Genomic DNA, 25,741 nt, shown 5'->3' with positions numbered 1-25,741 from the left:
AACCACCTCTGCCTACTGTCATCTTGGCGAACGCCCGCTCCCTGCTGAAACAACTGACAGAGCTTCGAACGGCAGTGAGGTACCTTTCAGAATATCGAGAAAGTTGTTTGCTGTGTTTTACGGAGACATGGCTTAAAGACACAACTAACAGTTCATCACTTCTGCGACCCTATTAGACTGGACCGAGATGCGCAAGTCACCGGTAAAAAGCTCGGTGGTGGAGTGTGTGTCTATATTAACGAGGCATGGTGAAATAACTACACGCTCAGAGACGCTCACTGTTCGGAGGACATTGAGCTGTTATCCCTGTCGCTCAGGCCATACTACTTGCCTAGGGAATTTGGACAAGTGTTTGTCACTGTTGTGTATATACATCCACGCGCTAATACAAGGGCTGCTGCAAACAGAATTTACGACACAGTGGCCAAATTAGAAAACCTTGCTCCCGACGCTTCAAAGTTCATTCTTGGAGATTTTAATGCGTGTTCCATCAAAAGTGTGTTGCCTAATTACTTTGAGTATGTCAAGTGCCCGACAAGGAGAGAGAAAACGCTCGATTTATGCTTTGGGAATATAAAAGATGCTTACAAAGGCCACGCAAAAGCACCGCTTGGGGATTCGGACCACAACGTTATCCATCTGGTTCCGCAGTATAAACAAAAGCTGAAGTCGCGTAAACCAGAGACTAAGACAATTAAACGATAGACTGATGAATCTGTTGAATGCCTCAGAGGTTGCTTTGACTGCACTATATGGGATACTTTTGTGGACACAAGTGACGGTTTAGAAGAACTTAACTCTGTTGTCACTGATTCCATTGAATTTTGTGTGGACTGTGTAATCCCAGATAAAACTTTCCGAGTCTTTCCAAATGATAAACCCTGGGTCAATAAAGAATTAAAACTAGCGCTGAAAAGGAAAAGGAGAGCCTTTGAACAGGGTGATGTGTCTAAGATGAAGGAAACTCAGAAGGAGATTAGACAAATAATATCTTTATGCTAGATTTGAAACATCAGATTTCTCCTCAGAACGAGATGCCATCAGACAACGACTAGAACACAATAGGCCTACCTCCCCAATCAGAGTAACTGCTGATGAGGTGCGTAGAATTTTTAACAAAATTGACCCCAAAAAAAATCAGCTGGTCCTGACCATGTAAGGGGAAGGGTTCTGAAGGAGTGCAGTGAACAACTAAGCCCTATTTTTTCTCAGGCTTTTCAAATGTCCTTGGACACACACTACATTCCCAAGGCCTGGAAATCCTCGCTTATAGTACCAGTTCCAAAGGTATCAAAACCATGTGTTTTAAATGATTATCGCCCGGTTGCCCTCACATCACTCTTAATGAAGAGTTTAGAGAGGATTGTTCTGAAACACGTTCTGGATGAAGTGCAGCACAATATTGATCCCTTACAATTTGCCTATAGGGCTATGAGGAGCACAGATGATGCTTTATTGTACATGCTTTACAACATCTATTGCCATTTGGACAGGCCCAAACGGTATGCTAGGGTCCTCTTCATAGATTTTTCATCTGCGTTCAACACGATCAGGCCCCACCTCATGATGGAGAGGCTGTTGCACCTAGGTGTAAATGTGAACATAATAAGATGGGTTGAGTCCTTTTTGACTGAGAGGACACAGTGTGTTAGGGTAAACAAGGCTGTGTCCCCCCCCATTTCAACAAACACTGGGGCTCCACAAGGGAGCATAATTTCACCTGTTTTGTTTACACTCTATACAAATGCATGCCGAAGTAACACAGCTGATGATGTCACAATTAAGTTTGCAGATGATACAGCAATTGTAGGGTTAATCAACAACGATGAGACGCTATATAGGGACTGGGTGGACCAGTTTGCAGACTGGTGTAAGTCCAGCTGTCTTCTTCTCAACGCAAAAAAGACAAAAGAACTGATAATTGATTTCAGGACGGGGAGTCACATCCACCAGAGTATGGTCATAAATGGGGAAGGGATTGAGGTTGTGGGGAATTACAAATACCTGGGAACAATAATAGATGACAAATTAACATGGGCTTGGAATACCGATGCCATCTATAAAAAGGGGCTGCAAAGGCTTTATTTTATGCGAAAGCTAAGGACTTTCAGAGTCGACAGAGACATGATGCGTCTTTTTTAACATTCTTTTGTTGAGAGCATTTTATGTTTCTGCTCTGTGGCCTGGTATTTTTCTCTGTCAGTAGCAAATAAAAACAAGCTTCACAAGATAATTAATATGGCCAGCAAGATTGCCTGCCAGCCATCTAACAGCATGGCCATGACTGTTGAAGCAAGGGTGATAAAGAAGGCACATACTATCTGTGATGATGTGTCACACCCCTTACATCAGAAATATGAGTTGTTGCCTTCAGGCAGGAGGTTCAGGCTGCCTTTATTCCAGACAAACAGAGCCCGTATATCATTTATACCCACCAGTACATCCCTGTTAAATAAGGGACTGTGAAATTGTACCTTAATAACCCATTGCACTTGGTCTCTGAATAACTGCACTTTACAATTGTATTCTATTTAAAAATATGAGGGGTTTGTTATATGTCAGCCTGTCTTTTTTGTCCTGGGGGGGGCTTGTTTATTGTGTATTTTTGTAATTGTATCAGACGCACTGTCAATGGCACAGAACAATTTTCTGCAAAGACAGATAAATAATCTATCTATCTATCTATCTATCTATCTATCTATCTATCTAGCCATCTATCTATCTATCTATCTATCTATCCATCAATGCTACAGTCAGCATCCAATGCTACAGTCAGCATCCAATGCTACAGCCAGCATCCATCAATGCTACAGCCAGCATTCATCAATGCTACAGCCAGCATCCATCAATGCTACAGTCAGCATCCATCAATGCTACAGTCAGCATCCATCAATGCTACAGTCAGCATCCATCAATGCAACAGTCAGCATCCATCAATGCTACAGTCAGCATCCATCAATGCTACAGTCAGCATCCATCAATGCAACAGTCAGCATCCATCAATGCTACAGTCAGCATCCATCAATGCTACAGTCAGCATCCATCAATGCTACAGTCAGCATCCATCAATGCTACAGTCAGCATCCATCAATGCTACAGTCAGCATCCATCAATGCTACAGTCAGCATCCATCAATGCTACAGCCACCTGCTGTGCTTTCACACACCCTCACCACTCAGTTGGGCAATAAATGACTGCTTAAAGAATATGTGACATCAGTGATGGAGGGTGGACATGTCAGCAGCTCACCTGAAGGCGATATCGCCACCTGGTGGACATTGTCCTCAAAGCGCTGCCAGCTGAGGCCAGTTTCAGGTAAAGTGCTGCAGAACAGGCCTCCTTTAAAATCCAGACACCACACATACCTGGAACACATAAGCCACCAGTGAAACAACTACAACTCCCCTGCAAACACCTGAGAGTCACCGGCTCACCTACCTGTCAGTTACTTGCAGGCTCAGTATTCCACATCCTGGTCCTGAGTATCCCATCCAACTTTCTGCGAGCTCCAAAGACAAAAGAAAAGAAATTCCCCTCATTTCAATCCAAAGAGATTACAGGTGATGATCAGAGTGAGCACTATGTGGGGCTCACTGTCTTTCCCCAGGACGCTTTAACATGTAAACTGACAAAGCTGGGGATCCAACCAGCAACCTTCCAGCTGCAGGGTGACCTCCTCAGCCTCAGCCTCAGCCGCAGCCTCAGCCGCAGCCTCAGCCGCAGCCTCAGCCGCAGCCTCAGCCGCAGCCTCAGCCTCAGCCTCAGCAGCAGCCTCAGCAGCAGCCTCAGCAGCAGCCTCAGCAGCAGCCTCAGCCTCAGCCTCAGCAGCAGCCTCAGCCTCAGCCTCAGCATCAGCCTCAGCCTCAGCAGCAGCCTCAGCCTCAGCAGCAGCCTCAGCATCAGCCTCAGCCTCAGCCTCAGCCTCAGCCTCAGCATCAGCCTCAGCCTCAGCCTCAGCAGCAGCCTCAGCCTCAGCAGCAGCCTCAGCATCAGCCTCAGCATCAGCCTCAGCCTCAGCAGCAGCCTCAGCATCAGCCTCAGCATCAGCCTCAGCCTCAGCCGCAGCCTCAGCCTCAGCCGCAGCCTCAGCCTCAGCATCAGCCTCAGCAGCAGCCTCAGCCTCAGCCGCAGCCTCAGCCTCAGCCGCAGCCTCAGCCGCAGCCTCAGCCGCAGCCTCAGCCGCAGCAGCAGCCTCAGCCGCAGCAGCAGCCTCAGCCGCAGCAGCAGCCTCAGCAGCAGCCTCAGCCTCAGCAGCAGCCTCAGCAGCCTCAGCCTCAGCAGCAGCCTCAGCCTCAGCCGCAGCAGCAGCCGCAGCCTCAGCCGCAGCCTCAGCCGCAGCCTCAGCCGCAGCCTCAGCCGCAGCCTCAGCCTCAGTCGCAGCCTCAGCCGCAGCCTCAGCAGCAGCCTCAGCAGCAGCCTCAGCAGCAGCCTCAGCCTCAGCAGCAGCCTCAGCAGCAGCCTCAGCCTCAGCAGCAGCCTCAGCAGCAGCCTCAGCATCAGCCTCAGCCTCAGCCTCAGCCTCAGCCGCAGCCTCAGCCTCAGCAGCAGCCTCAGCCTCAGCAGCAGCCTCAGCCTCAGCAGCCGCCGCCTCAGCCGCAGTCTCAGCCTCAGCAGCAGCCGCCGCCTCAGCAGCAGCCTCAGCCGCAGCCTCAGCCGCAGCCGCAGCCTCAGCCTCAGCCGCAGCCTCAGCAGCAGCCTCAGCCGCAGCCTCAGCAGCAGCCTCAGCAGCAGCCTCAGCAGCAGCCTCAGCCTCAGCCTCAGCAGCAGCCTCAGCAGCAGCCTCAGCCTCAGCCTCAGCCTCAGCCTCAGCCTCAGCCTCAGCAGCAGCCTCAGCCTCAGCATCAGCATCAGCCTGTCGACCTCACTTGCTCGGGCCTGTGTCGGCCTCACCTGCTCGGGCCTGTGTCGGCCTCACCTGCTCGGGCCTGTGTCGGCCTCACCTGCTCGGGCCTGTGTCGGCCTCACCTGCTCGGGCCTGTGTCGGCCTCACCTGCTCGGGCCTGTGTCGGCCTCACCTGCTCGGGCCTGTGTCGGCCTCACCTGCTCGGGCCTGTGTCGGCCTCACCTGCTCGGGCCTGTGCCGGCCTGTGTCGGCCTCACCTGCTCGGGCCTGTGCCGGCCTGTGCCGGCCTCACCTGCTCGGGCCTGTGTCGGCCTCACCTGCTCGGGCCTGTGCCGGCCTGTGTCGGCCTCACCTGCTCGGGCCTGTGCCGGCCTGTGTCGGCCTCACCTGCTCGGGCCTGTGCCGGCCTGTGCCGGCCTCACCTGCTCGGGCCTGTGTCGGCCTGTGTCGGCCTCACCTGCTCGGGCCTGTGTCGGCCTCACCTGCTCGGGCCTGTGTCGGCCTCACCTGCTCGGGCCTCTGTCGGCCTCACCTGCTCGGGCCTCTGTCGGCCTCACCTGCTCGGGCCTCTGTCGGCCTCACTTGCTCGGGCCTCTGTCGGCCTCACTTGCTCGGGCCTCTGTCGGCCTCACCTGCTCGGGCCTGTGCCGGCCTGTGTCGGCCTCACCTGCTCGGGCCTGTGCCGGCCTGTGCCGGCCTCACCTGCTCGGGCCTGTGTCGGCCTGTGTCGGCCTCACCTGCTCGGGCCTCTGTCGGCCTCACCTGCTCGGGCCTCTGTCGGCCTCACCTGCTCGGGCCTCTGTCGGCCTCACTTGCTCGGGCCTCTGTCGGCCTCACTTGCTCGGGCCTCTGTCGGCCTCACTTGCTCGGGCCTCTGTCGGCCTCACCTGCTCGGGCCTGTGTCGGCCTCACCTGCTCGGGCCTCTGTCGGCCTCACTTGCTCGGGCCTGTGTCGGCCTCACCTGCTCGGGCCTCTGTCGGCCTCACTTGCTCGGGCCTATGTCGGCCTCACTTGCTCGGGCCTGTGCCGGCCTCACCTGCTCGGGCCTGTGCCGGCCTGTGTCCTGGTCTGTCTGCCGGTCAGCCGTCTGCTCCGCCTCCTTGGATGAGCAGGTGTGAGTGTCCGCAGAGGGAAGACTGTGACAGTAGATGTCTCCCTCATCATCACTGGACATGCTGGACTTTCTGGTGGAGTAAAAGACTTGGTCTGCCAGGCCGGCTGAGGCAGGCAGACTGTCCTCCTGCTCGCACAGAGGGAACATCACATATTCAGGAGCCCATCATGAGCATCTTCAGCATAATCTTCTGAAATACAACATTTCAAGTGGAAATGCTTCAAATTCATGGGCAGAAATACAACCCAATATTCAGAACCATGTTTCCCTGTCACACCTGTTACGGTGGGTAACTGCCCTCACAGGTCAGATCCCCTGATATTTCTATATGTGGCAGCATATTATTGGATGTGCAGTGAAAAGTAAACAGCAACAACAAACCGGCTCCTCTTGTGGTCCAATCAGAGGGCTGAGAAACTCCTCCTCCTCCTCCTCCTCCTCCTCCTCCTCCTCCACCACCGGCTGCTCCTTGACACCGTTTTCCTCTCTAGATCTGTGCATGTAGGAGAAGGTGCACTCCAGCAGCAGATCCACATCTGGAGTTAGGGGGACAACATCTGCCTCTGAACCAGGACCAGAGGCCTCCTCTGGGTTCCGTTCGTTCTTCAGATCCCGAAGGAGCAGTGAAGCCTTATAGGGCAAGGAGCTGAAAACAAGGATGAGACCATCAGGAAAACTGGAGATGGAGATAAAGACGACACCTCAGAATGTTTTAAAGTCTGTGGGGGCTCCACTACTAACCCAGACTGGCTGGAGGAACCCCCCACTTCCTCTGCATCCTTCAAACTGATGTCTGAGCCTGCATCCTCTGCCTCCTGTGAGTTCTGACCATGGCTCTGTTCTGGAGAATCCTGGTTCTGAAGGTCACCAGTGAGGGATGCATGGTCACTCAGAGGAGTTCCACTTCCTCCATCACTGCAGCTGCCCTCCTGCAGCAGGAAGGCTGAGTCTGAGCAGCTGCTCTCTGAGAGACGGCAGCTTCCACTGCTGCTGTCTGAGGACACAGAGACACACACACACACACACAGAGAGACACACACACAGAGACACACAGAGACACACACAGAGACACACACACACACACACAGAGACACACACAGAGACACACACACACACACACACACACACACACACACACAGAGACACACACACACAGAGACACAGAGAGAGACACACAGACACACAGAGACACACAGACACACAGAGACACAGAGAGACACAGAGAGACACAGAGAGACACAGAGAGAGAGACAGAGACACACGTTAGACAGTCAGTCAGGTCCACTGGTCTATCTGTCCGTCTGTCTGTCTATCTGTCCGTCCGTCCGTCTCCTTGCCTTGCCGTCTCCTCTTCTTCTTCTTCACTCTGATGGCTTTCACCACCAGCTCCTGGTGCATCTCCTCCTGACCCAGGGGGGCGTTGTATCGTCTGGAACTTTGCTCACAACATGTGGTAGCTGGTGCGTTGCCATGGAGACTGTCCCAAGAAGTGACAGAGCTACTGCGACCACGAGAGCAGGCGGACAGCTGGCACGGCTCCATCACCTGGGCAGACAAGGGGACACACTTCTTATACAAACTTCTTTCTACTGCCCCACAGCTCCTCTAAATATCTGTTTCTGCCCCAAAAAGAGTTTCAGAAATATTGATCAGACTGTACTTTTATAGCTCTTCTCTAGTCCAGCTGACCACTCAAGCGTTTTTACATGCGTTTTAGTCATCCTCACACCCACGTACAGCACAGTGTTACACACCTGCTCTGCCATTTTCACTATTCTGCAAATGAACCAATTTGCTCTTCTATAGATTGGCATGTTAACCAGCCAGTGAGTCAACAAGTAACTATATATCATCCAAACCTGATGATGGGGTTCATTGACATTTTAAACTGACAGCCCACCTCCAGCTGTTCCTCCTGCTCCTCTGCTTCCTCCACTCCTCCCTCCTCTTCCTCTTCTGCTCCGTCCTCACAGAGCCTCTCCCCACCTCCACCATCCTCTCTGCCCCCACTCTCTATGATAATGGCCATGGTTCTGATTGGCTGAGCTGTTTCCACCGATCCAGTTGGTTGGAGGATTGTGGGCGTGGTCAGAGGTGAGGATAAACGAATGGGAAGCTCTGACACTGCAGGACAGAAAGAGGCAGTACATGTTGGCAGGATGTCTGGTGGTAGCAGCACAGTTAGCAGAGTTAGCAGCAGCGCAGTTAGCAGTGTTAGCAGCAGCACAGTTAGCAGAGTTAGCAGCAGCACAGTTAGCAGTGTTAGCAGCAGCACAATTAGCAGTGTTAGCAGCAGCACAGTTAGTGTTAGCAGCAGCACAGTTAGCAGTGTTAGCAGCAGCACAGTTAGCAGTGTTAGCAGCAGCACAGTTAGCAGTGGTAGCAGCAGCACAGTTAGCAGTGGTAGCAGCAGTGCAGTTAGTAGTGTTAGCAGCAGCAGCGCAGTTAGCAGTGTTAGCAGTGGTAGCAGCAGCACAGTTAGCAGTGTTAGCAGCAGCACAGTTAGCAGAGTTAGCAGCAGCACAGTTAGCAGAGTTGGCAGTGTTAGCAGCAGCACAGTTAGTGTTAGCAGCAGCACAGTTAGCAGTGTTAGCAGCAGCACAGTTAGCAGTGTTAGCAGCAGCACAGTTAGCAGAGTTAGCAGCAGCACAGTTAGCAGAGTTGGCAGTATTAGCAGCAGCACAGTTAGTGTTAGCAGCAGCACAGTTAGCAGTGTTAGCAGCAGCACAGTTAGTGTTAGCAGCAGCGCAGTTAGCGGTGTTAGCAGCAGCACAGTTAGCAGTGTTAGCAGCAGCACAGTTAGCAGAGTTAGCAGCAGCACAGTTAGCAGAGTTGGCAGTGTTAGCAGCAGCACAGTTAGTGTTAGCAGCAGCACAGTTAGCAGTGTTAGCAGCAGCACAGTTAGTGTTAGCAGCAGCGCAGTTAGCAGTGTTAGCAGCAGCACAGTTAGTGTTAGCAGCAGCGCAGTTAGCAGAGTTAGCAGCAGTGCTCACAGTTTGAAGGCATTCCCTCCGGGCTGCTGGAGAGGCGGATAATGTCTCTGTCTCCTTTCAGGATGAAGATCTCATTGTCACATGACGACACTGAAACAATGTCTCCACTGCTCTCCAACGTGCCGATCATCACCTTCAAGCAACAAACACATGCAGCAGGATGAGCAGTCAGAGACAGAAGTGGAGATCCAACCCTGCCTTTTCACCTTCACATGGTAACTAGACCTAAGCTTGTCAGTCCAGCTGCTTAAAAAGCAGTCCAACTGGCAATAAAACACCCCATCAACTAGTCTGTACCAGTAATCATTTTACATTCAAACTATTTAACAGCAACTAAGAGCAGTGGAAGCATTATTCTGAGTATCCTCCTTAATTAGAGGAAGTTTGTGTGGAAACCTGCTGAAGAGTCTGGGTAGGGTAACCCCCCCTCCATGGAGTCATGTCATTCACTTTGGGACAGGAGGTGTTAACACTGAGAAGACCCCGATGACAGTAGCATGCTGGGATCAGGAACTCTCTGAAGTCACTTTTCTGATCAGGTTTCCACACCAAAAGGAAAAGGTTGGCAGCTCATCCTCATCATAAAAATGAGCTGATGATGCAGGGTGCTTACACAGGGGTCCATGAGGAGGCTATCAAGTTCACTTTTAAGCCAAATGTCAAACTGTGTAACCGCTTATTGATTCAATATGTAATACAAAATAATTACTTTTTTTTTTTCATGTAATCAGAGGTCATTTCCGGGTTTATCAAAGCTTTGGAAGGCCACGTTAAAAGTCTTTTTAAGGGCTGCATTCCATTGATTTACCAGCTTTGAACCAGCTTTAAAACATCTCACCCTAACAACTCTTCTTTTTATTTCCCAACTGAAATAACAGAGAGCCTCTTTTCTTTTGAGCACCATGAGCTGAGTTCACTCCATGAGTGACTTTTCTGTTCTGTCAAAGAAACAGAAGAAAAAGTTTCAGTTTTTCTTTCAATCCAAAGGAAACAGAAGCAAGTGGTGAAAGTAGTTCATGGAAGTATATATGAATTGAATTGTTGAGATAATCTTAAACCTTTATAGTTACATATTAAGTATTTATACACGTTCATCTAATTTTTAAATAATGTGAACCCCAAACATAGTTCTGCACACCTGTAAAACTGTTGTTTGTGATTGGCTGTGTTTGTGATGAGTTGTTGCCTGGATGATCAGCACCGTGAGCCTGCTCGTCACCGTCTAAGTTGTTAGTTATCCAATAACAAACGCTACACTGGGCATACTAAACTTACTCTGTTCCACACAGTCAGCATTTAGGTGTCAACATTCTGAACATCAAGACCAAAAAACATCCCATTTCCACATCAACACACACCCAACTGTAGTGTTGGGACAGAGAACTCACAGGCTGGGCTCACAGGCTGGGCTCACAGTCTGGGCTCACAGGCTGGGCTCACAGGCTGAGTTCACAGGCTGGGCTCACAGGCTGAGTTCACAGGCTGGGCTCACAGGCTGAGTTCACAGGCTGGGCTCACAGGCTGGGCTCACAGGCTGGGCTCACAGGCTGGGCTCACAGGCTGGGCTCACAGGCTGGGCTCACAGGCTGGGCTCACAGGCTGGGCTCACAGGCTGGGCTCACAGGCTGAGTTCACAGGCTGAGTTCACAGGCTGGGCTCCCAGGCTGAGTTCACAGGCTGAGTTCACAGGCTGGGCTCACAGGCTGAGTTCACAGGCTGGGCTCACAGGCTGGGCTCACAGGCTGGGCTCACAGGCTGGGCTCACAGGCTGGGCTCACAGGCTGAGTTCACAGGCTGGGCTCACAGGCTGGGCTCACAGGCTGGGCTCACAGGCTGGGCTCACAGGCTGGGCTCACAGGCTGGGCTCACAGGCTGGGCTCACAGGCTGAGCTCACAGGCTGGGCTCACAGGCTGGGCTCACAGGCTGGGCTCCCAGGCTGGGCTCCCAGGCTGGGCTCACAGGCTGGGCTCCCAGGCTGGGCTCACAGGCTGAGTTCACATGCTGAGTTCACAGGCTGAGTTCACTGGCTGGGCTCACAGGCTGGGCTCACAGGCTGGGCTCACAGGCTGAGCTCACAGGCTGGGCTCACAGGCTGGGCTCCCAGGCTGGGCTCACAGGCTGGGCTCACAGGCTGAGTTCACAGGCTGGGCTCACAGGCTGGGCTCCCAGGCTGGGCTCACAGGCTGGGCTCACAGGCTGAGCTCACAGGCTGAGTTCACAGGCTGAGTTCACAGGCTGAGTTCACAGGCTGAGTTCACAGGCTGGGCTCACAGGCTGAGTTCACAGGCTGAGCTCACAGGCTGGGCTCACAGGCTGGGCTCACAGGCTGGGCTCACAGGCTGAGTTCACAGGCTGAGTTCACAGGCTGAGTTCACAGGCTGGGCTCACAGGCTGGGCTTACAGGCTGAGTTCACAGGCTGAGTTCACAGGGTGGGCTCACAGGCTGGGCTCACAGGCTGAGTTCACAGGCTGGGCTCACAGGCTGAGTTCACAGGCTGGGCTCACAGGCTGAGTTCACAGGCTGGGCTCACAGGCTGAGCTCACAGGCTGGGCTCCCAGGCTGGGCTCACAAGCTGGGCTCACAGGCTGGGCTCACAGGCTGGGCTCACAGGCTGAGTTCACAGGCTGAGTTCACAGGCTGGGCTCACAGGCTGAGTTCACAGGCTGGGCTCACAGGCTGAGCTCACAGGCTGAGTTCACAGGCTGGGCTCCCAGGCTGGGTTCACAGGCTGGGCTCACAGGCTGGGCTCACAGGCTGGGCTCACAGGCTGGGCTCACAGGCTGGGCTCACAGGCTGAGCTCACAGGCTGGGCTCACAGGCTGGGCTCACAGGCTGAGTTCACAGGCTGGGCTCACAGGCTGGGCTCACGGGCTGGGCTCACAGGCTGGGCTCACAGGCTGGGCTCCCAGGCTGGGCTCACAGGCTGGGCTCACAGGCTGAGTTCACAGGCTGGGCTCACAGGCTGGGCTCCCAGGCTGGGCTCACAGGCTGGGCTCACAGGCTGAGCTCACAGGCTGAGTTCACAGGCTGAGTTCACAGGCTGAGTTCACAGGCTGAGTTCACAGGCTGGGCTCACAGGCTGAGTTCACAGGCTGAGCTCACAGGCTGGGCTCACAGGCTGGGCTCACAGGCTGGGCTCACAGGCTGAGTTCACAGGCTGAGTTCACAGGCTGAGTTCACAGGCTGGGCTCACAGGCTGGGCTTACAGGCTGAGTTCACAGGCTGAGTTCACAGGGTGGGCTCACAGGCTGGGCTCACAGGCTGAGTTCACAGGCTGGGCTCACAGGCTGAGTTCACAGGCTGGGCTCACAGGCTGAGTTCACAGGCTGGGCTCACAGGCTGAGCTCACAGGCTGGGCTCCCAGGCTGGGCTCACAAGCTGGGCTCACAGGCTGGGCTCACAGGCTGGGCTCACAGGCTGAGTTCACAGGCTGAGTTCACAGGCTGGGCTCACAGGCTGAGTTCACAGGCTGGGCTCACAGGCTGAGCTCACAGGCTGAGTTCACAGGCTGGGCTCCCAGGCTGGGTTCACAGGCTGGGCTCACAGGCTGGGCTCACAGGCTGGGCTCACAGGCTGGGCTCACAGGCTGGGCTCACAGGCTGAGCTCACAGGCTGGGCTCACAGGCTGGGCTCACAGGCTGAGTTCACAGGCTGGGCTCACAGGCTGGGCTCACGGGCTGGGCTCACAGGCTGGGCTCACAGGCTGGGCTCCCAGGCTGGGCTCACAAGCTGGGCTCACAGGCTGGGCTCACAGGCTGGACTCACAGGCTGGGCTCACAGGCTGAGTTCACAGGCTGAGCTTACAGGCTGAGCTCACAGGCTGGGCTCACAGGCTGGGCTCACAGGCTGGGCTCACAGGCTGGGCTCCCAGGCTGGGCTCACAGGCTGAGCTCACAGGCTGGGCTCACAGGCTGGGCTCACAGGCTGAGTTCACAGGCTGGGCTCACAGGCTGGGCTCACAGGCTGAGTTCACAGGCTGGGCTCACAGGCTGGGCTCACAGGCTGGGCTCACAGGCTGGGCTCCCAGGCTGGGCTCACAGGCTGGGCTCCCAGGCTGGGCTCACAGGGTGGGCTCACAGGGTGGGCTCACAGGGTGGGCTCCCAGGCTGGGCTCCCAGGCTGGGCTCACAGGGTGGGCTCACAGGCTGGGCTCACAGGGTGGGCTCACAGGCTGGGCTCACAGGCTGGGCTCACAGGCTGGGCTCCCAGGCTGAGTTCACAGGCTGGGCTCCCAGGCTGGGCTCACAGGCTGGGCTCACAGGCTGAGCTCACAGGCTGGGCTCACAGGCTGGGCTCCCAGGCTGGGCTCACAAGCTGGGCTCACAGGCTGGGCTCACAGGCTGGACTCACAGGCTGGGCTCACAGGCTGAGTTCACAGGCTGAGCTTACAGGCTGAGCTCACAGGCTGGGCTCACAGGCTGGGCTCACAGGCTGGGCTCCCAGGCTGGGCTCACAGGCTGAGCTCACAGGCTGGGCTCACAGGCTGGGCTCACAGGCTGAGTTCACAGGCTGGGCTCACAGGCTGGGCTCACAGGCTGAGTTCACAGGCTGGGCTCACAGGCTGGGCTCACAGGCTGGGCTCACAGGCTGGGCTCCCAGGCTGGGCTCACAGGCTGGGCTCCCAGGCTGGGCTCCCAGGCTGGGCTCACAGGGTGGGCTCACAGGGTGGGCTCACAGGGTGGGCTCCCAGGCTGGGCTCCCAGGCTGGGCTCACAGGGTGGGCTCACAGGCTGGGCTCACAGGCTGGGCTCACAGGCTGGGCTCCCAGGCTGAGTTCACAGGCTGGGCTCCCAGGCTGGGCTCACAGGCTGGGCTCACAGGCTGAGCTCACAGGCTGGGCTCACAGGCTGGGCTCACAGGCTGGGCTCACAGGCTGAGTTCACAGGCTGAGTTCACAGGCTGGGCTCACGGGCTGGGCTCACAGGCTGGGCTCACGGGCTGGGCTCACAGGCTGGGCTCACAGGCTGGGCTCACAGGCTGGGCTCACAGGCTGGGCTCACAGGCTGGGCTCACAGGCTGGGCTCCCAGGCTGGGCTCCCAGGCTGGGCTCACAGGCTGAGTTCACAGGCTGAGTTCACAGGCTGGCCTCACAGGCTGAGCTCACAGGCTGGGCTCACAGGCTGAGTTCACAGGCTGGGCTCACAGGCTGGGCTCACAGGCTGGGCTCACAGGCTGGGCTCACAGTCTGGGCTCACAGGCTGGGCTCACAGGCTGGGCTCACAGGCTGGGCTCACAGGCTGGGCTCACAGGCTGGGCTCACAGGCTGGGCTCACAGGCTGAGCTCACAGGCTGGGCTCACAGGCTGGGCTCACAGGCTGAGTTCACAGGCTGAGTTCACAGGCTGAGCTCACAGGCTGGGCTTACAGGCTGGGCTCACAGGCTGGGCTCACAGGCTGGGCTCACAGGCTGGGCTCACAGGCTGAGTTCACAGGCTGAGTTCACAGGCTGGGCTCCCAGGCTGGGCTCACAGGCTGAGCTCACAGGCTGGGCTTACAGGCTGGGCTCACAGGCTGAGTTCACAGGCTGAGCTCACAGGCTGGGCTTACAGGCTGGACTCACAGGCTGGGCTCACAGGCTGGGCTCCCAGGCTGGGCTCACAAGCTGGGCTCACAGGCTGGGCTCACAGGCTGGACTCACAGGCTGAGCTCACAGGCTGGGCTCACAGGCTGGGCTCACAGGCTGGGCTCACAGGCTGGGCTCACAGGCTGGGCTCACAGGCTGAGCTCACAGGCTGGACTCACAGGCTGAGCTCACAGGCTGGGCTCACAGGCTGGGCTCACAGGCTGAGTTCACAGGCTGAGTTCACAGGCTGAGCTCACAGGCTGGGCTCACAGGCTGGGCTCACAGGCTGGGCTCACAGGCTGGGCTCACAGGCTGGGCTCACAGGCTGGGCTCACAGGCTGAGTTCACAGGCTGGGCTCACAGGCTGGGCTCACAAGCTGAGCTCACTGACAGGCTGCTGAAGGGAATGCAGTACCTCGTTGAGATAGTCAAACACGTAGACGCTGTATTCGTTCCAGCTGAGGACCCAACCTTCCCTGAAAAAACAGCTGAGCAGACCCAGCTGTTGGTCTGCTGGACGATACGCTCCAACTGGACCTGGGCGAGGAAACAACTCAAACTGGGGTATCTGAGTCAGAGGGGTGGGTAGACACACAGACAGGGGGAGAAAACAGAGAACACATCTGTACTGGCAGTAATATCAGAGACAGAGTACCACCTGACTCCAACAGTTCTGCTGCACATGCAGCAGTGACCAGTTTTTCAATTAGTGCATGAACATGAGGTAAAACAAGACATTTCCACACAAGTTCTAAAAGTCATGAAGAAAATATGGAGGAATAATGAATGATTTACTGAGAAAAAGGTCCCCGTGTCTCATATCTGTGAGCAGTGAGAGCATGTCACCCTTTGCTATCAGAGTGAACCATCATCAACTCCTCAACAACCGATTCAACTAATAAAGGCTAATAAAGGTCTTCTTCCTGCTTTGAAAGGGAAATTCAGTTTTTAATGATGTTCAATGCAAAGGACTTTCTTTTTTTATGCCTTTAATGGACAGGACAGATCAGAGAGACAGGAAGCAGGGGGCAGAGAGAGGGGGAACGACATGCAGCAAAGGGCCGTCTGGTGCGGGACTGGAACCGGGGCCAGCTGCAGCGAGGACTGTAGCCTGCTGTACATGGGGCGCCTGCTGTATCCACTACGCCACGGACCACCCCGCAGAGGCCTTTCAATCACCGTGTTGATGAACTGTGTCTTTAAAGAAAAACAAAGCTGTCTAACATGAAGTGAAAGTGTGTCTTTGACATGTTGAGATGCTGCCCACAGTGTGCTGACAGGTACAGGCTGGATGGGTGTTGGGAGAAGCTTTGCACCCCAGCTACTCAGGGACATCAGCCCTAAGCACAACATAACCCACCCACCAGGACTCCTTCACAGGCAGAAGTTCTGATCTGAAGATGGTGAATGGGTCTCCACCTACCAGCACATAGGCTGCTGCTCTTAATGAGGTCAGGGCAGGTAGACTAACACCAACACTCAACAACAGTTCATCTAAGAACCAAGCCCAGGAAGGCAGGTCTGCAAGCAGCAGCCTCCTAAAACTAACTTCCCCCTAATGATCATGACCAGTCTACATTTCATTGGTCCTTTTAGAGATTTGATGGTTTTAGTTTAACCCATTTAGGCCTAAAACGCCTGGAAAAGAATGCCTGTAAAACCTATGGGCGATTTCAGAAAGACCCCCTAAAACCTGAAGTTTTTCTGGAAATTCAGCAATTGTGTCAACGCCTACTAAATGATTGATTTCTCAGCCTCTGTAGCAGATAGAAACAAAATTCAAAAAGTATTTGAGAGCTTAGACCTGTGGCTTTCTTTGGAAATTGAGTTTATTTACATACACCTTCACGAAAATAGAAAATGTAAAAAGTAAAGTGCAGGAACAGCGCTATTTTCAATTAGAAAACAGTAATAAAATAAAATAAAATTTAATTTTAAATTTAAATGATTTATTTATTTTATCGCCAGTAATCTCTTCGTACTGGCAGCACAAGGAGTCCCATGCCCATACACATTCCAATAAACGTTTCCATCTCCGGCACAGTTACGTGTGACCACCTTGCCATCTTTGCTCGAGCTGGAGTCTGAAGTACCTGGTCACTGTATCTATTCATCTCGGAAACGAGATGCGCCCAAAGCTCCTCAGTAAAAATATGATTAAATGCCTGCAACGGTGTGGCATCTGCAGGTAAATCGACTTTCAGCCCTGGTGTGCGGTTGAAATCTCTCCGTCGATTACGGTGGTAATTCTCAGTCTTCCACTCACATTCAAACCCTTCAAAATCATCCTCGTCATCCTCGTCATCTTCAAACATATGTGCTAGCAATAAATCTCGACCAATTGGGTCAGCACGTTCATCAGCATCATCAAAGCCAAGAAACTCCTCAAAATCGCTACCGTCTGAAATGTCTTCCCACTGAAAGTCCTCCATGCTTGTTCGATGTAACTTAACTTCAAAACAATGACACGAGGAACATGACGACACTCTCACGTGTCTATTATAATGCATTTCATTGGCGCAGAGGTCAATAATAGGAGGGTTTCACTTGACGTCACTTCCGTATTTTCTAAGCGCGCGAACCTAAGTGGTGGGCAACTGGAGCTGGGTCCCATTGAAAACACTGTGTTTTGTCTGCCACTTTTTTGCCCAAAATGCCTCAGTTTTGTGCCGTTTTTGGATGTAGCAATCGGTCTAACCGAGAGAAGGGAAAGGGTTACTATCGAGTACCTAAGGTAATCGCCCATAGAGGTGAGAAATGGAAAAAACTCACAGAACAACGCCGCCAAAAGTGGATAGCTACATTTACAGACTGGAGGAGCTGAATCTGCAAATGCTCGTGTCTGCGGTGACCACTTCGTCAAAGGTATGTGCGAAATCTAACTGTTTTGTAGTAGTGCAGTAAAGTATTATGTTGTTAAATGCCAATCAACAGTAATGTAATACAGGCTACGTTTGGGCTTTGTTTTGAAGGCTGCCCCAGCGTGTTGTTGGCTACTGAGTCAGTGGACTGGGCTCCGACGGTCAAACTGGGTTACCAAAACACAGAGCTAAGACACCGCCATCGGTGTTTCATGCGATCTCTGAGAGTGGTTGATCTAAACAAAACAAATTTGTCACGTCGTCACAATCTTCACGTTTCAGTAGTATCCACGAAGTGCTTAAGTGCTAACAGGGCACAATAGCTCCCAAGTTCTTGAAACAGACTCGCTCACTCTCTCTCTGCCTTGTGCATTAGGCTAACAAAGACACAATGTCAGCATTTGGATATTTGGATCTCGGCATTTTATCAAAACATAAACATTTTTGATTGTTATTTGAGTGCCAACATTTACAGCTCGGCATTCAACATGTTAAGTTCCCCTTGGGGATTAATAAAGTATATTGATTGATTGATTGATTGATTTACTGCCCAGCCCGGCACTACACACTGCATTTTCCATTGGGATAATGCACCATAAACAACACAGAAAACAAACTTACCCTGGTGAACACCAAAACACAATCATTCTGTAGACGTTTTACTCCGAGTTTGCTGATCCATCCGCTGTGGTAATACTTGTATGCCTCCAAACTTTTGTGGGCCTTCATCTGTTGCTTGGTGCAGTAAGACGTCTGAAGAACCAGGTAGCTCGTTATGTCCACAGCCTCTATTTTCGGCAAATCGTTCCGGTCTTGCGAAAATTCAGACATTTTCATTAAGTATGGGTCACGACCAATGTATTTCCCTACTAAAGCCAAATACCTTTTCCCTATATGCTGGCTCCACCAAACCACTACAATGTTCACTCATCTCCATGTTGTTGTTATGGTAGTCAAGCTTCCTACCCACCAGCTTAAATTTGCGCGCTCCCGTGATGACGTAACTGAAACCCTACTATTGGTGCAAAACAACCTTATACATGAAAAAAGACGTGTACGCTTTCCCGGCCTTAAAGGTAGAATAACGCAACAGCGCCCCCGGCTTTAAAGGTAGAAATGCGGCAATGCTTTCCCGGCCACAATGGGTTAATGTTCATTGAGAAAACTGCAACATAATATGTCAATGACCTGTCTCTGTGAAGAGTTCCGTCTATTCTCTGTCTGACAGACTGAAGGTGAAACTTGGCTGAGTGAGTTGGGACCTCTGAGCTGCAGGCCCCCTCAGCTGGGACTGAAGGTGGGGGGCTCACTCTCTGCAGCTCCTTTCTAATGTTGCTGAAAGCCATAGAAAGTGAAGTGACTTCCACATGCATGTACAATTTAGCTTCCTCTAGGGCTGCACCATTAATCCTTATAAAATCACCATCTCATTTCTACTCACAGCATTCTGAAGCATTTCATATCACCATTGCCCCTATTCTCCTCCCACATTTCTACAAGCGCCCCAAAACGCAGAGCTGCCGCTGCCATGACAGACGCGTCAACTGTAAATCCATCTTTAAACGTCACCACAAAGTACAGCATGATGAAAGCATACAAAGCAGGAAACACCGCCATGCCCTCCAAACTCCAGTGGACAGTGAGGAGATCACAGCAGCTGTCACACATCACCTGACCAAAGATGGCCCCAGGGAACCCTGCACAACAGGAGGGATTTCAGAGGGTGGTAAACACCCAACAAACGGTGGCTCCCCGACATGTACAACAAGCAGCGGGCAGGGGTCGAGGGTAATGGAACATTTTTAGGCTTTATGGTCCAGTGGCACCATGGAGCCATATTCGAGCATGACGGTTCATTTTAGAGCGCCTGATTTCCTGATCAAACGCCAGTGCTTACAGACAGCTTTTTTCCCTGAAGAGCGTAGAGGAGAGGCCCTGGCTCAGGGGGTAAAGGATGGCCTCTCATGTTGGAGTCTGAAAGAGTCTAAGCTGACCTGCATCCCAACAGACCACCATCTAAACATATTAAAGGCCATCTCCCCCGATGACTGCACCAGCCTGCCATGTTTTAGACTCCATCTGGCAATAGGTGAGCTGCTTTATAAAGTCACAACAAAAAGATTATTTACTGTACTGTATTTGTATCACCACCACAACAACAACAACAACAATAATAATACTTGTGTAATAGTGTAATAATAGTTGATGTTGAACTGAGTCTTTTCTTTTTTCCTGGAAAAAAGAATCCTGATCTCAACTCTAAGCAATAAAATCCTGATTCACATTTTTTCCAGAATCATGCAGCCCTACTTCCTCTTCTTCATCACTTTAACACCCAGCTTAGATGTTGACAAAAGCCTCTTTCCCATCAGTAGATCTGCTGTTGATAGGGTAAGAGAAACCCCTAACCCTACCCTAACCTAACCTAACCCTACCCTACCCTACCCTACCCTAACCCTAACCCTACCCTAACCCTAACCCCTAACCTACCCTACCCTACCCCTACCCTGACCTACCCTACCCCTCTCTGAGCCTGGGGAGGGAGGCTGATGACACGAGGTCTCGCCTGGTGTCATCAGCTGATTCCAAATGTTGGCGTGATGTTTGTAAGGACACAGCGATGCGGGCCGATCCCGCTCTGCTGTGGATGGGTGAACGGTGAGGAGGAACAGTGGCTGTCAGGCCAATGCCAGCTGCTGGTGGGAAGAGGTGTGGTCGGGCCGGTGAGCATTCCCCCAGAGGGAGTGAGGTGAGGAGTCAACAACAAGCCATCCTAAAATCAAAACTTTGGAATGTAGCGTTTTAAAGAGCTCAGAGGAGGTTTTTTTTAAGGAATTACTGACTATCAGGATTGAGCTTCAACATAGGAGAGGTGGTCTTCACTGTGCTGCTTGGAGGCCAAGTCAAGTGATCCCCAGTAAAAAAATAATGAACCGTGTAATATCTTTGACTAATTTGTTTAGCTCTCCCCATATACTTCAGCAAATTGTAAGAAATAATGTTTTAAATAATATTTATGCAGAAATAAGCCTGAAGCTTGAATCATCTTTCAAGCAGCTGGGTTAGAGGGGGTTTCCTGTGTACCTGTGTGTTGAAGAGGGGCTTCAGCAGTCGGGTGTCCTCCACCTGCCCTCTGACATCAGACCTCCACAGTCTGAGTCCAGGCCGGGCGGCAAACAACTGAAGATCGCTCTGTTTGCAAAGAGCTGGCAGGAAGCAGGCCCCAAACCTGCCACTGCTGGAACAACAGACGTACAGTCAGTGCAGTCAGCTCGGTCCCTGTAAACCGAATCTGTCAGGAAACATGCTCAGCTCGGTCCCTGTAAACCGAATCTGTCAGGAAACATGCTGTAGAAATCCATTTTTAATTGAATTGAATTGAATATGAGCTGTATGGTGTACCTCTTGCGGGGCTTGGTGCCCAGCTGCAGGACCTCCTGTCTTTGTGTACAGTAAAGCAGAGATCTCTGTTGTGTTGAGACAACCAACACCTGGTGACTGTACTCCATCTGCACCACGCCGGAGGCCTCCTCCAGCAGCAGCACAGGTTTACACACCCCCTGCACAGGCATTCTTAGTCAGGCACCATGTCTCATCACGCAGGGAACAGTGTTGCGTGTCATGCGCCATCACCTGGTCCAGATCCAGAGCAGAGAACACCACTCGTCCTTTATCGTCTCCAGAGAAAAGCTTCATCCCATTGGTGCTCCAGCTCAAAGATGTGACGGAGCCTTTGTGGAGGCCGACCACATCAAAACGCCTGAGCTGCACGGAGACAGACAGTTGGGCTACAGCCGGAGGTACAGGCAGCTCACTGCAGGTAGTAGCCCTAACCCGTTCTCTTACCTGTTTGTTGCGACCAGGAAGTGGGGACACCAGCTGGAAGACTGCAACCCGACCTGAAGCTGTTCCCACGGCCACCAGATCATCAAAGCAGCTGAGCAGCTTCACTGCAGTGATGGCATCACATTTCCCCTGGAACACATGCAAACACTGTGTCAGCAGACGGCATCTCCTGAGTCTCTGACAGCTGGCTCGCTGAATGACTTCCTTAAGGCTTCAGTGTCATTAGTTCTGGGACTCTGAAGACAGACCTTTCTGCTGTAAAGCTGCAAAAGAACAAACTAAACTTGGCTGATGTACATCTTGTTTTTTTTAAAGAACTTGTTGGCTCTAGTGGTCTTTATCTGAAAGCTGCTCAATAGGAAACAGGGCAGAGAGCAGGGACGACTCGCAGCGGAGCGCCACGGGCTGGAGCCGAACCTGGGACGGACCAGACGGGGACAGCCTCCGTACACACACACACACACACACACACACACACACACACACACACACACCCACACGTATATATCTATCTTAGGGCTGTAAAAATGAAATGATTCTCTGAAAGTGTAAATGTTACATAGAGGAAAGGATGTTACATTCAGGTCAATATTCCCTTCTATTGTTGCTTGTTGGATGATTTGTTGTGGGCTGTCTTTTTCCCAAATAGATTAAATTCATCTTTTACCTCAAAATTCTACACACAATACCCAATAATGACAAAGTTAAACCAGTTTATTTGAAGCTTTTATTTAAAATGAAACATTTACAGAAGTCTTGACAGTGTTTACCATGACCCTCATGTGCCAAACAAACTTTGTCAATTCCTCCTCAGCTTTAAAGTGAATATCTGCAGATGTTTCCATGGTAACAGCTGCAAAGATTCACTGAAACATGTTCCAACATGAACATAAACCCAGAATCTGAGGCAGAACCAGAGTTAGTTCAGTTCTGAGCAGCTTTAAAGTGAATATCTGCAGATGTTTCCATGGTAACAGCTGCAGAGATTCACTGAAACATGTTCCAACATGAACATAAACCCAGAATCTGAGGCAGAACCAGAGTTAGTTCAGTTCTGAGCAGCTTTAAAGTGAATATCTGCAGATGTTTCCATGGTAACAGCTGCAGAGATTCACTGAAACATGTTCCAACATGAACATAAACCCAGAATCTGAGTCAGAACCAGAGTTAGTTCAGTTCTGAGCAGCTTTAAAGTGAATATCTGCAGATGTTTCCATGGTAACAGCTGCAGAGATTCACTGAAACATGTTCCAACATGAACATAAACCCAGAATCTGAGTCAGAACCAGAGTTAGTTCAGTTCTGAGCAGCTTTAAAGTGAATATCTGCAGATGTTTCCATGGTAACAGCTGCAGAGATTCACTGAAACATGTTCCAACATGAACATAAACCCAGAATCTGAGGCAGAACCAGAGTTAGTTCAGTTCTGAGCAGCTTTAAAGTGAATATCTGCAGATGTTTCCATGGTAACAGCTGCAGAGATTCACTGAAACATGTTCCAACATGAACATAAACCCAGAATCTGAGGCAGAACCAGAGTTAGTTCAGTTCTGAGCAGCTTTAAAGTGAATATCTGCAGATGTTTCCATGGTAACAGCTGCAGAGATTCACTGAAACATGTTCCAACATGAACATAAACCCAGAATCTGAGGCAGAAGCAGAGTTAGTTCAGTTCTGAGCAGCTTTAAAGTGAACATCTGCTCTGAGCTCCTTTCTCCTCCAGCACAGCCTGAACCCTCTCAGACGAGCTTTCTGTCCTTTCTATAAAGCTGCGGTCGGCAACTTTTTTTTTAGTCATATTAGCTTGAACTGTCATGGGATTCTGGAAGTAGAATATTAAATAGGCTGTTTAGGAAAAATAACGAAATCTGTAGCTCCCTCTGAAGCCTGTAATCATGCTTGCAAAAACCGAGCGCTCCCGGCTGTTTTTAACCAATCAGGTTAGGGTGGAGGAATCCTACCTGTCAATCACAGCTTGTGCACACGCTGCTGAGCGTGAGTCTGCCCCAGCTTGTGTGCGCTCACACTGGTGTGAACTCACGTGCACAACCTCGTCCACAGAGGGGGAGGGGTTTGGGGGGCGATTCGGAGCTTGTTAGAGGTTGGGGGAGGGACCTGAAAGTTGTATCAGTTCGAATTTTCTGACTTTAGACTCGCAATTTTGAAAACCTGCCGACTGCAGCTTTAAGGAGTCTTCAGGAATAGTTCTCCAGGCTTCTTGAAGGACATCCCAAAGCTCTTCTTTGGATGTGGGCTGCCTTTTGTTCCGTTCTCTGCCAACATGATCCCACACTGCTTCAGTAATGTTGAGCTCCGGGCTCTGGGGAGGATTCATCCCTCCATCAGACCTGCTGCCACTGATTTTCAGCCCACTTCTTGTGTCCTTTGGCACAGCTCAGCCTTTTCTCCCTGTTTCCCTTCCTTAAGAACGGCTTCTTGACAGCCACCCTTCCATGGAGCCCATTTCTGATGAGGCTTGGGCCAACAGCAGATGGATCAGCTGAAGGTCCAGCTGCATCTCTCAGCTCCTGTGTCAGGTCTTTGCTGGATGTTTTCCTCTTTCTTAAGGACATCACTTTCAGATCCTGTTCATCTGCTGGAGATAGTTCTTTAGGCCTGACACTTCTTCTTTTGTCCTCCACTTGTCCAGTTTCCTCAAATGTTTTAAGGACACACTGCACACCATGCTGAGATATGCATGTGTGTGTAATCCTTTACTTGTGTTTCTACTTTTTCTTCCTCAGTAGGTATCCCTGGCCTGGTGATTTAGTATTTGTTGATGTCTCTATCCTCTCAATCTTCAATCAGTTGATTCAGATGACCACCCTTACCAGTTCTAGTTCTACTGGAGGACCTTTCCTATGAAAGGAATATGTCCTCTCCACTGCAAAGACTGGACTGATCGTCAACGAAAAAGCAGTCATGGTCCAAAAAACTATTGCTTAAGACCACTTTAGAGGTTAGAATAAAGTCTCGCTGTTTGGCATGAAACTATAAGTAAACCAGGGCTTGAACAGGACTTTGTACTGTACTGTAGGTCTGTGGTGGAGAGAGCAGCATCAGAGCCGGAGACTCAGAGAAACTGAACAAACTGATAAAGAAGGCTGGCTCTGTGCTCTGGGGCGGACTGTACAAAGAAGAAAGCTGCTCAAGCTGATGACCAACACAGTGGCCAACACAGCTCCCCCTCTGCATAACAAAAGAGTGCCTTCAGTTGGAGGTATCCTCAGAGGAGCAGCATCCCTGCCCACTGGAATGACCTTTTACAGGGACTCAGCGTGCCAGGAGAGGGGCTGCAGCTTACCATAATGGACCAACCTTTCAGGGACTAAATAGTACATTTTTCTTGAATAAAAATACTGCAGCACTACAATTTCTTTTTTGGGATAAATTAAGTGTTTACTGTATCACTTTATATTTGACATTCTTCCTCTGGTGAACACGACTGTAGACCCAACCCATGTCGGGCTCAGTAGTTCAGACTTCATTCTGTTCTAACCAATAATTGCCCTGGACTACAGGTTAGTGATCACCTGATGAGCAAGGCTCCTTTTCTTTAGTAAAGCTCAACATATTAATCAGCATACTGAGCTGAGTGCAGCTGTCAGAAAACCCACTGCTGAGACAGAAAACGGATACTGTTTTAGGCTGAATGATAACCAACGACGAGCTCAGACCTCAAGACTGTACTTGTTCATATGTGCGAGCCGGCGACAGTACAGGTAGAGCATGCCGATGCTGCTGCCCACTGCCAGGAAGTCACTGCTGGTGTCCAGAGCCGTCAGGTAGACCAGGACAGACCTGAAGCCCCGCTGCACCTGCAGACAGAGAGACACACAAGGGCCTTCACCATCACTTCCATCAACAGTAAAATGAGCATCCCCCACCTCTGGAACACAAAGAACAAAGAGTTAGGCCCACCAACAGGTCAGTACCTTGGCTGGGATGGCATTCAGCAGGTAATAGAGTGGACAGAACTCCCTCAGGATGGACAGGGAGGTGGGCTGGGTTGCCATGATGTTCCTGAAGTGTACTCAGTCGTTCTGGGGTGTCAGAGCAGATCTCCATTTTAGAAAAGAAATTCAAACCTTAAAATAATCTCTAAAATTCCTGCAATACAAACTCAGTAAGAGCCAACATTTCACTGGTTTCATTCTAAAGGGCAGTTTGTGCAGCAGGAGCCTGGGGCCCCACATGGACCCAGTAAAGCACGTTGGAATGTTACACATCTCATGCTGGGTTTTTTGCATTTTTCCTCAAATAAAGAGAGACAAAAATGACTCTGTTTAATGATGTTTAGAGTGGCGATGCCAGGTCTGCTCTTCTTCCTGATCAGCTGATCAGCTGGCCAGGACGATGATCGATACCCAAAAACAGCATGAGCACATAATGAGGACATGACAGCAGGTCCAGTTCACCTGCAGCTGTTAACACTGGAGCAGCCACAGTCAGGCTGGCACCTGCAGGAACACATCAGCGGGAAATGACGGCTTTAATTAGATGTTTGTCCGTGTGGTCC

At 51.6% G+C, this 25,741-nt stretch overlaps 1 protein-coding gene across 3 annotated transcripts in view; it reads right to left on the bottom strand.

Annotated features, from left to right (window-relative positions):
- tecpr2 (tectonin beta-propeller repeat containing 2) overlaps window positions 1-25,741 on the bottom strand; it is a 48,217-nt gene that overhangs the window by 21,459 nt on the left and 1,017 nt on the right. Inside the window, exons 2-16 of one of the 3 annotated variants that reach the window (XM_075448572.1) lie at window positions 25,158-25,265; window positions 24,900-25,040; window positions 21,223-21,351; window positions 21,010-21,141; window positions 20,779-20,936; window positions 20,461-20,611; window positions 14,931-15,083; window positions 8,952-9,084; window positions 7,859-8,082; window positions 7,296-7,503; window positions 6,700-6,952; window positions 6,340-6,604; window positions 5,881-6,084; window positions 3,439-3,506; window positions 3,250-3,365 (exon numbers count right to left, since the gene is read on the bottom strand). In XM_075448572.1, coding sequence (XP_075304687.1) covers window positions 3,250-3,365; window positions 3,439-3,506; window positions 5,881-6,084; window positions 6,340-6,604; window positions 6,700-6,952; window positions 7,296-7,503; window positions 7,859-8,082; window positions 8,952-9,084; window positions 14,931-15,083; window positions 20,461-20,611; window positions 20,779-20,936; window positions 21,010-21,141; window positions 21,223-21,351; window positions 24,900-25,040; window positions 25,158-25,238 — 2,416 coding nt within the window. In that variant the 5' untranslated portion in view covers window positions 25,239-25,265. Of the gene's footprint in view, window positions 1-3,249; window positions 3,366-3,438; window positions 3,507-5,880; window positions 6,085-6,339; window positions 6,605-6,699; window positions 6,953-7,295; window positions 7,504-7,858; window positions 8,083-8,951; window positions 9,085-14,930; window positions 15,084-20,460; window positions 20,615-20,778; window positions 20,937-21,009; window positions 21,142-21,222; window positions 21,352-24,899; window positions 25,041-25,157; window positions 25,266-25,741 lie in introns of all 3 variants that reach the window. The other 2 variants (XM_075448571.1, XM_075448573.1) reach the window with 2 other exon arrangements.

The sequence above is a fragment of the Odontesthes bonariensis genome, chromosome 17, assembly GCF_027942865.1.
Source record: "Odontesthes bonariensis isolate fOdoBon6 chromosome 17, fOdoBon6.hap1, whole genome shotgun sequence".
In the NCBI taxonomy this organism is placed as follows: Eukaryota; Metazoa; Chordata; class Actinopteri; order Atheriniformes; family Atherinopsidae; genus Odontesthes; species Odontesthes bonariensis.
This window is presented reverse-complemented; position numbering and strand designations above follow the sequence as displayed.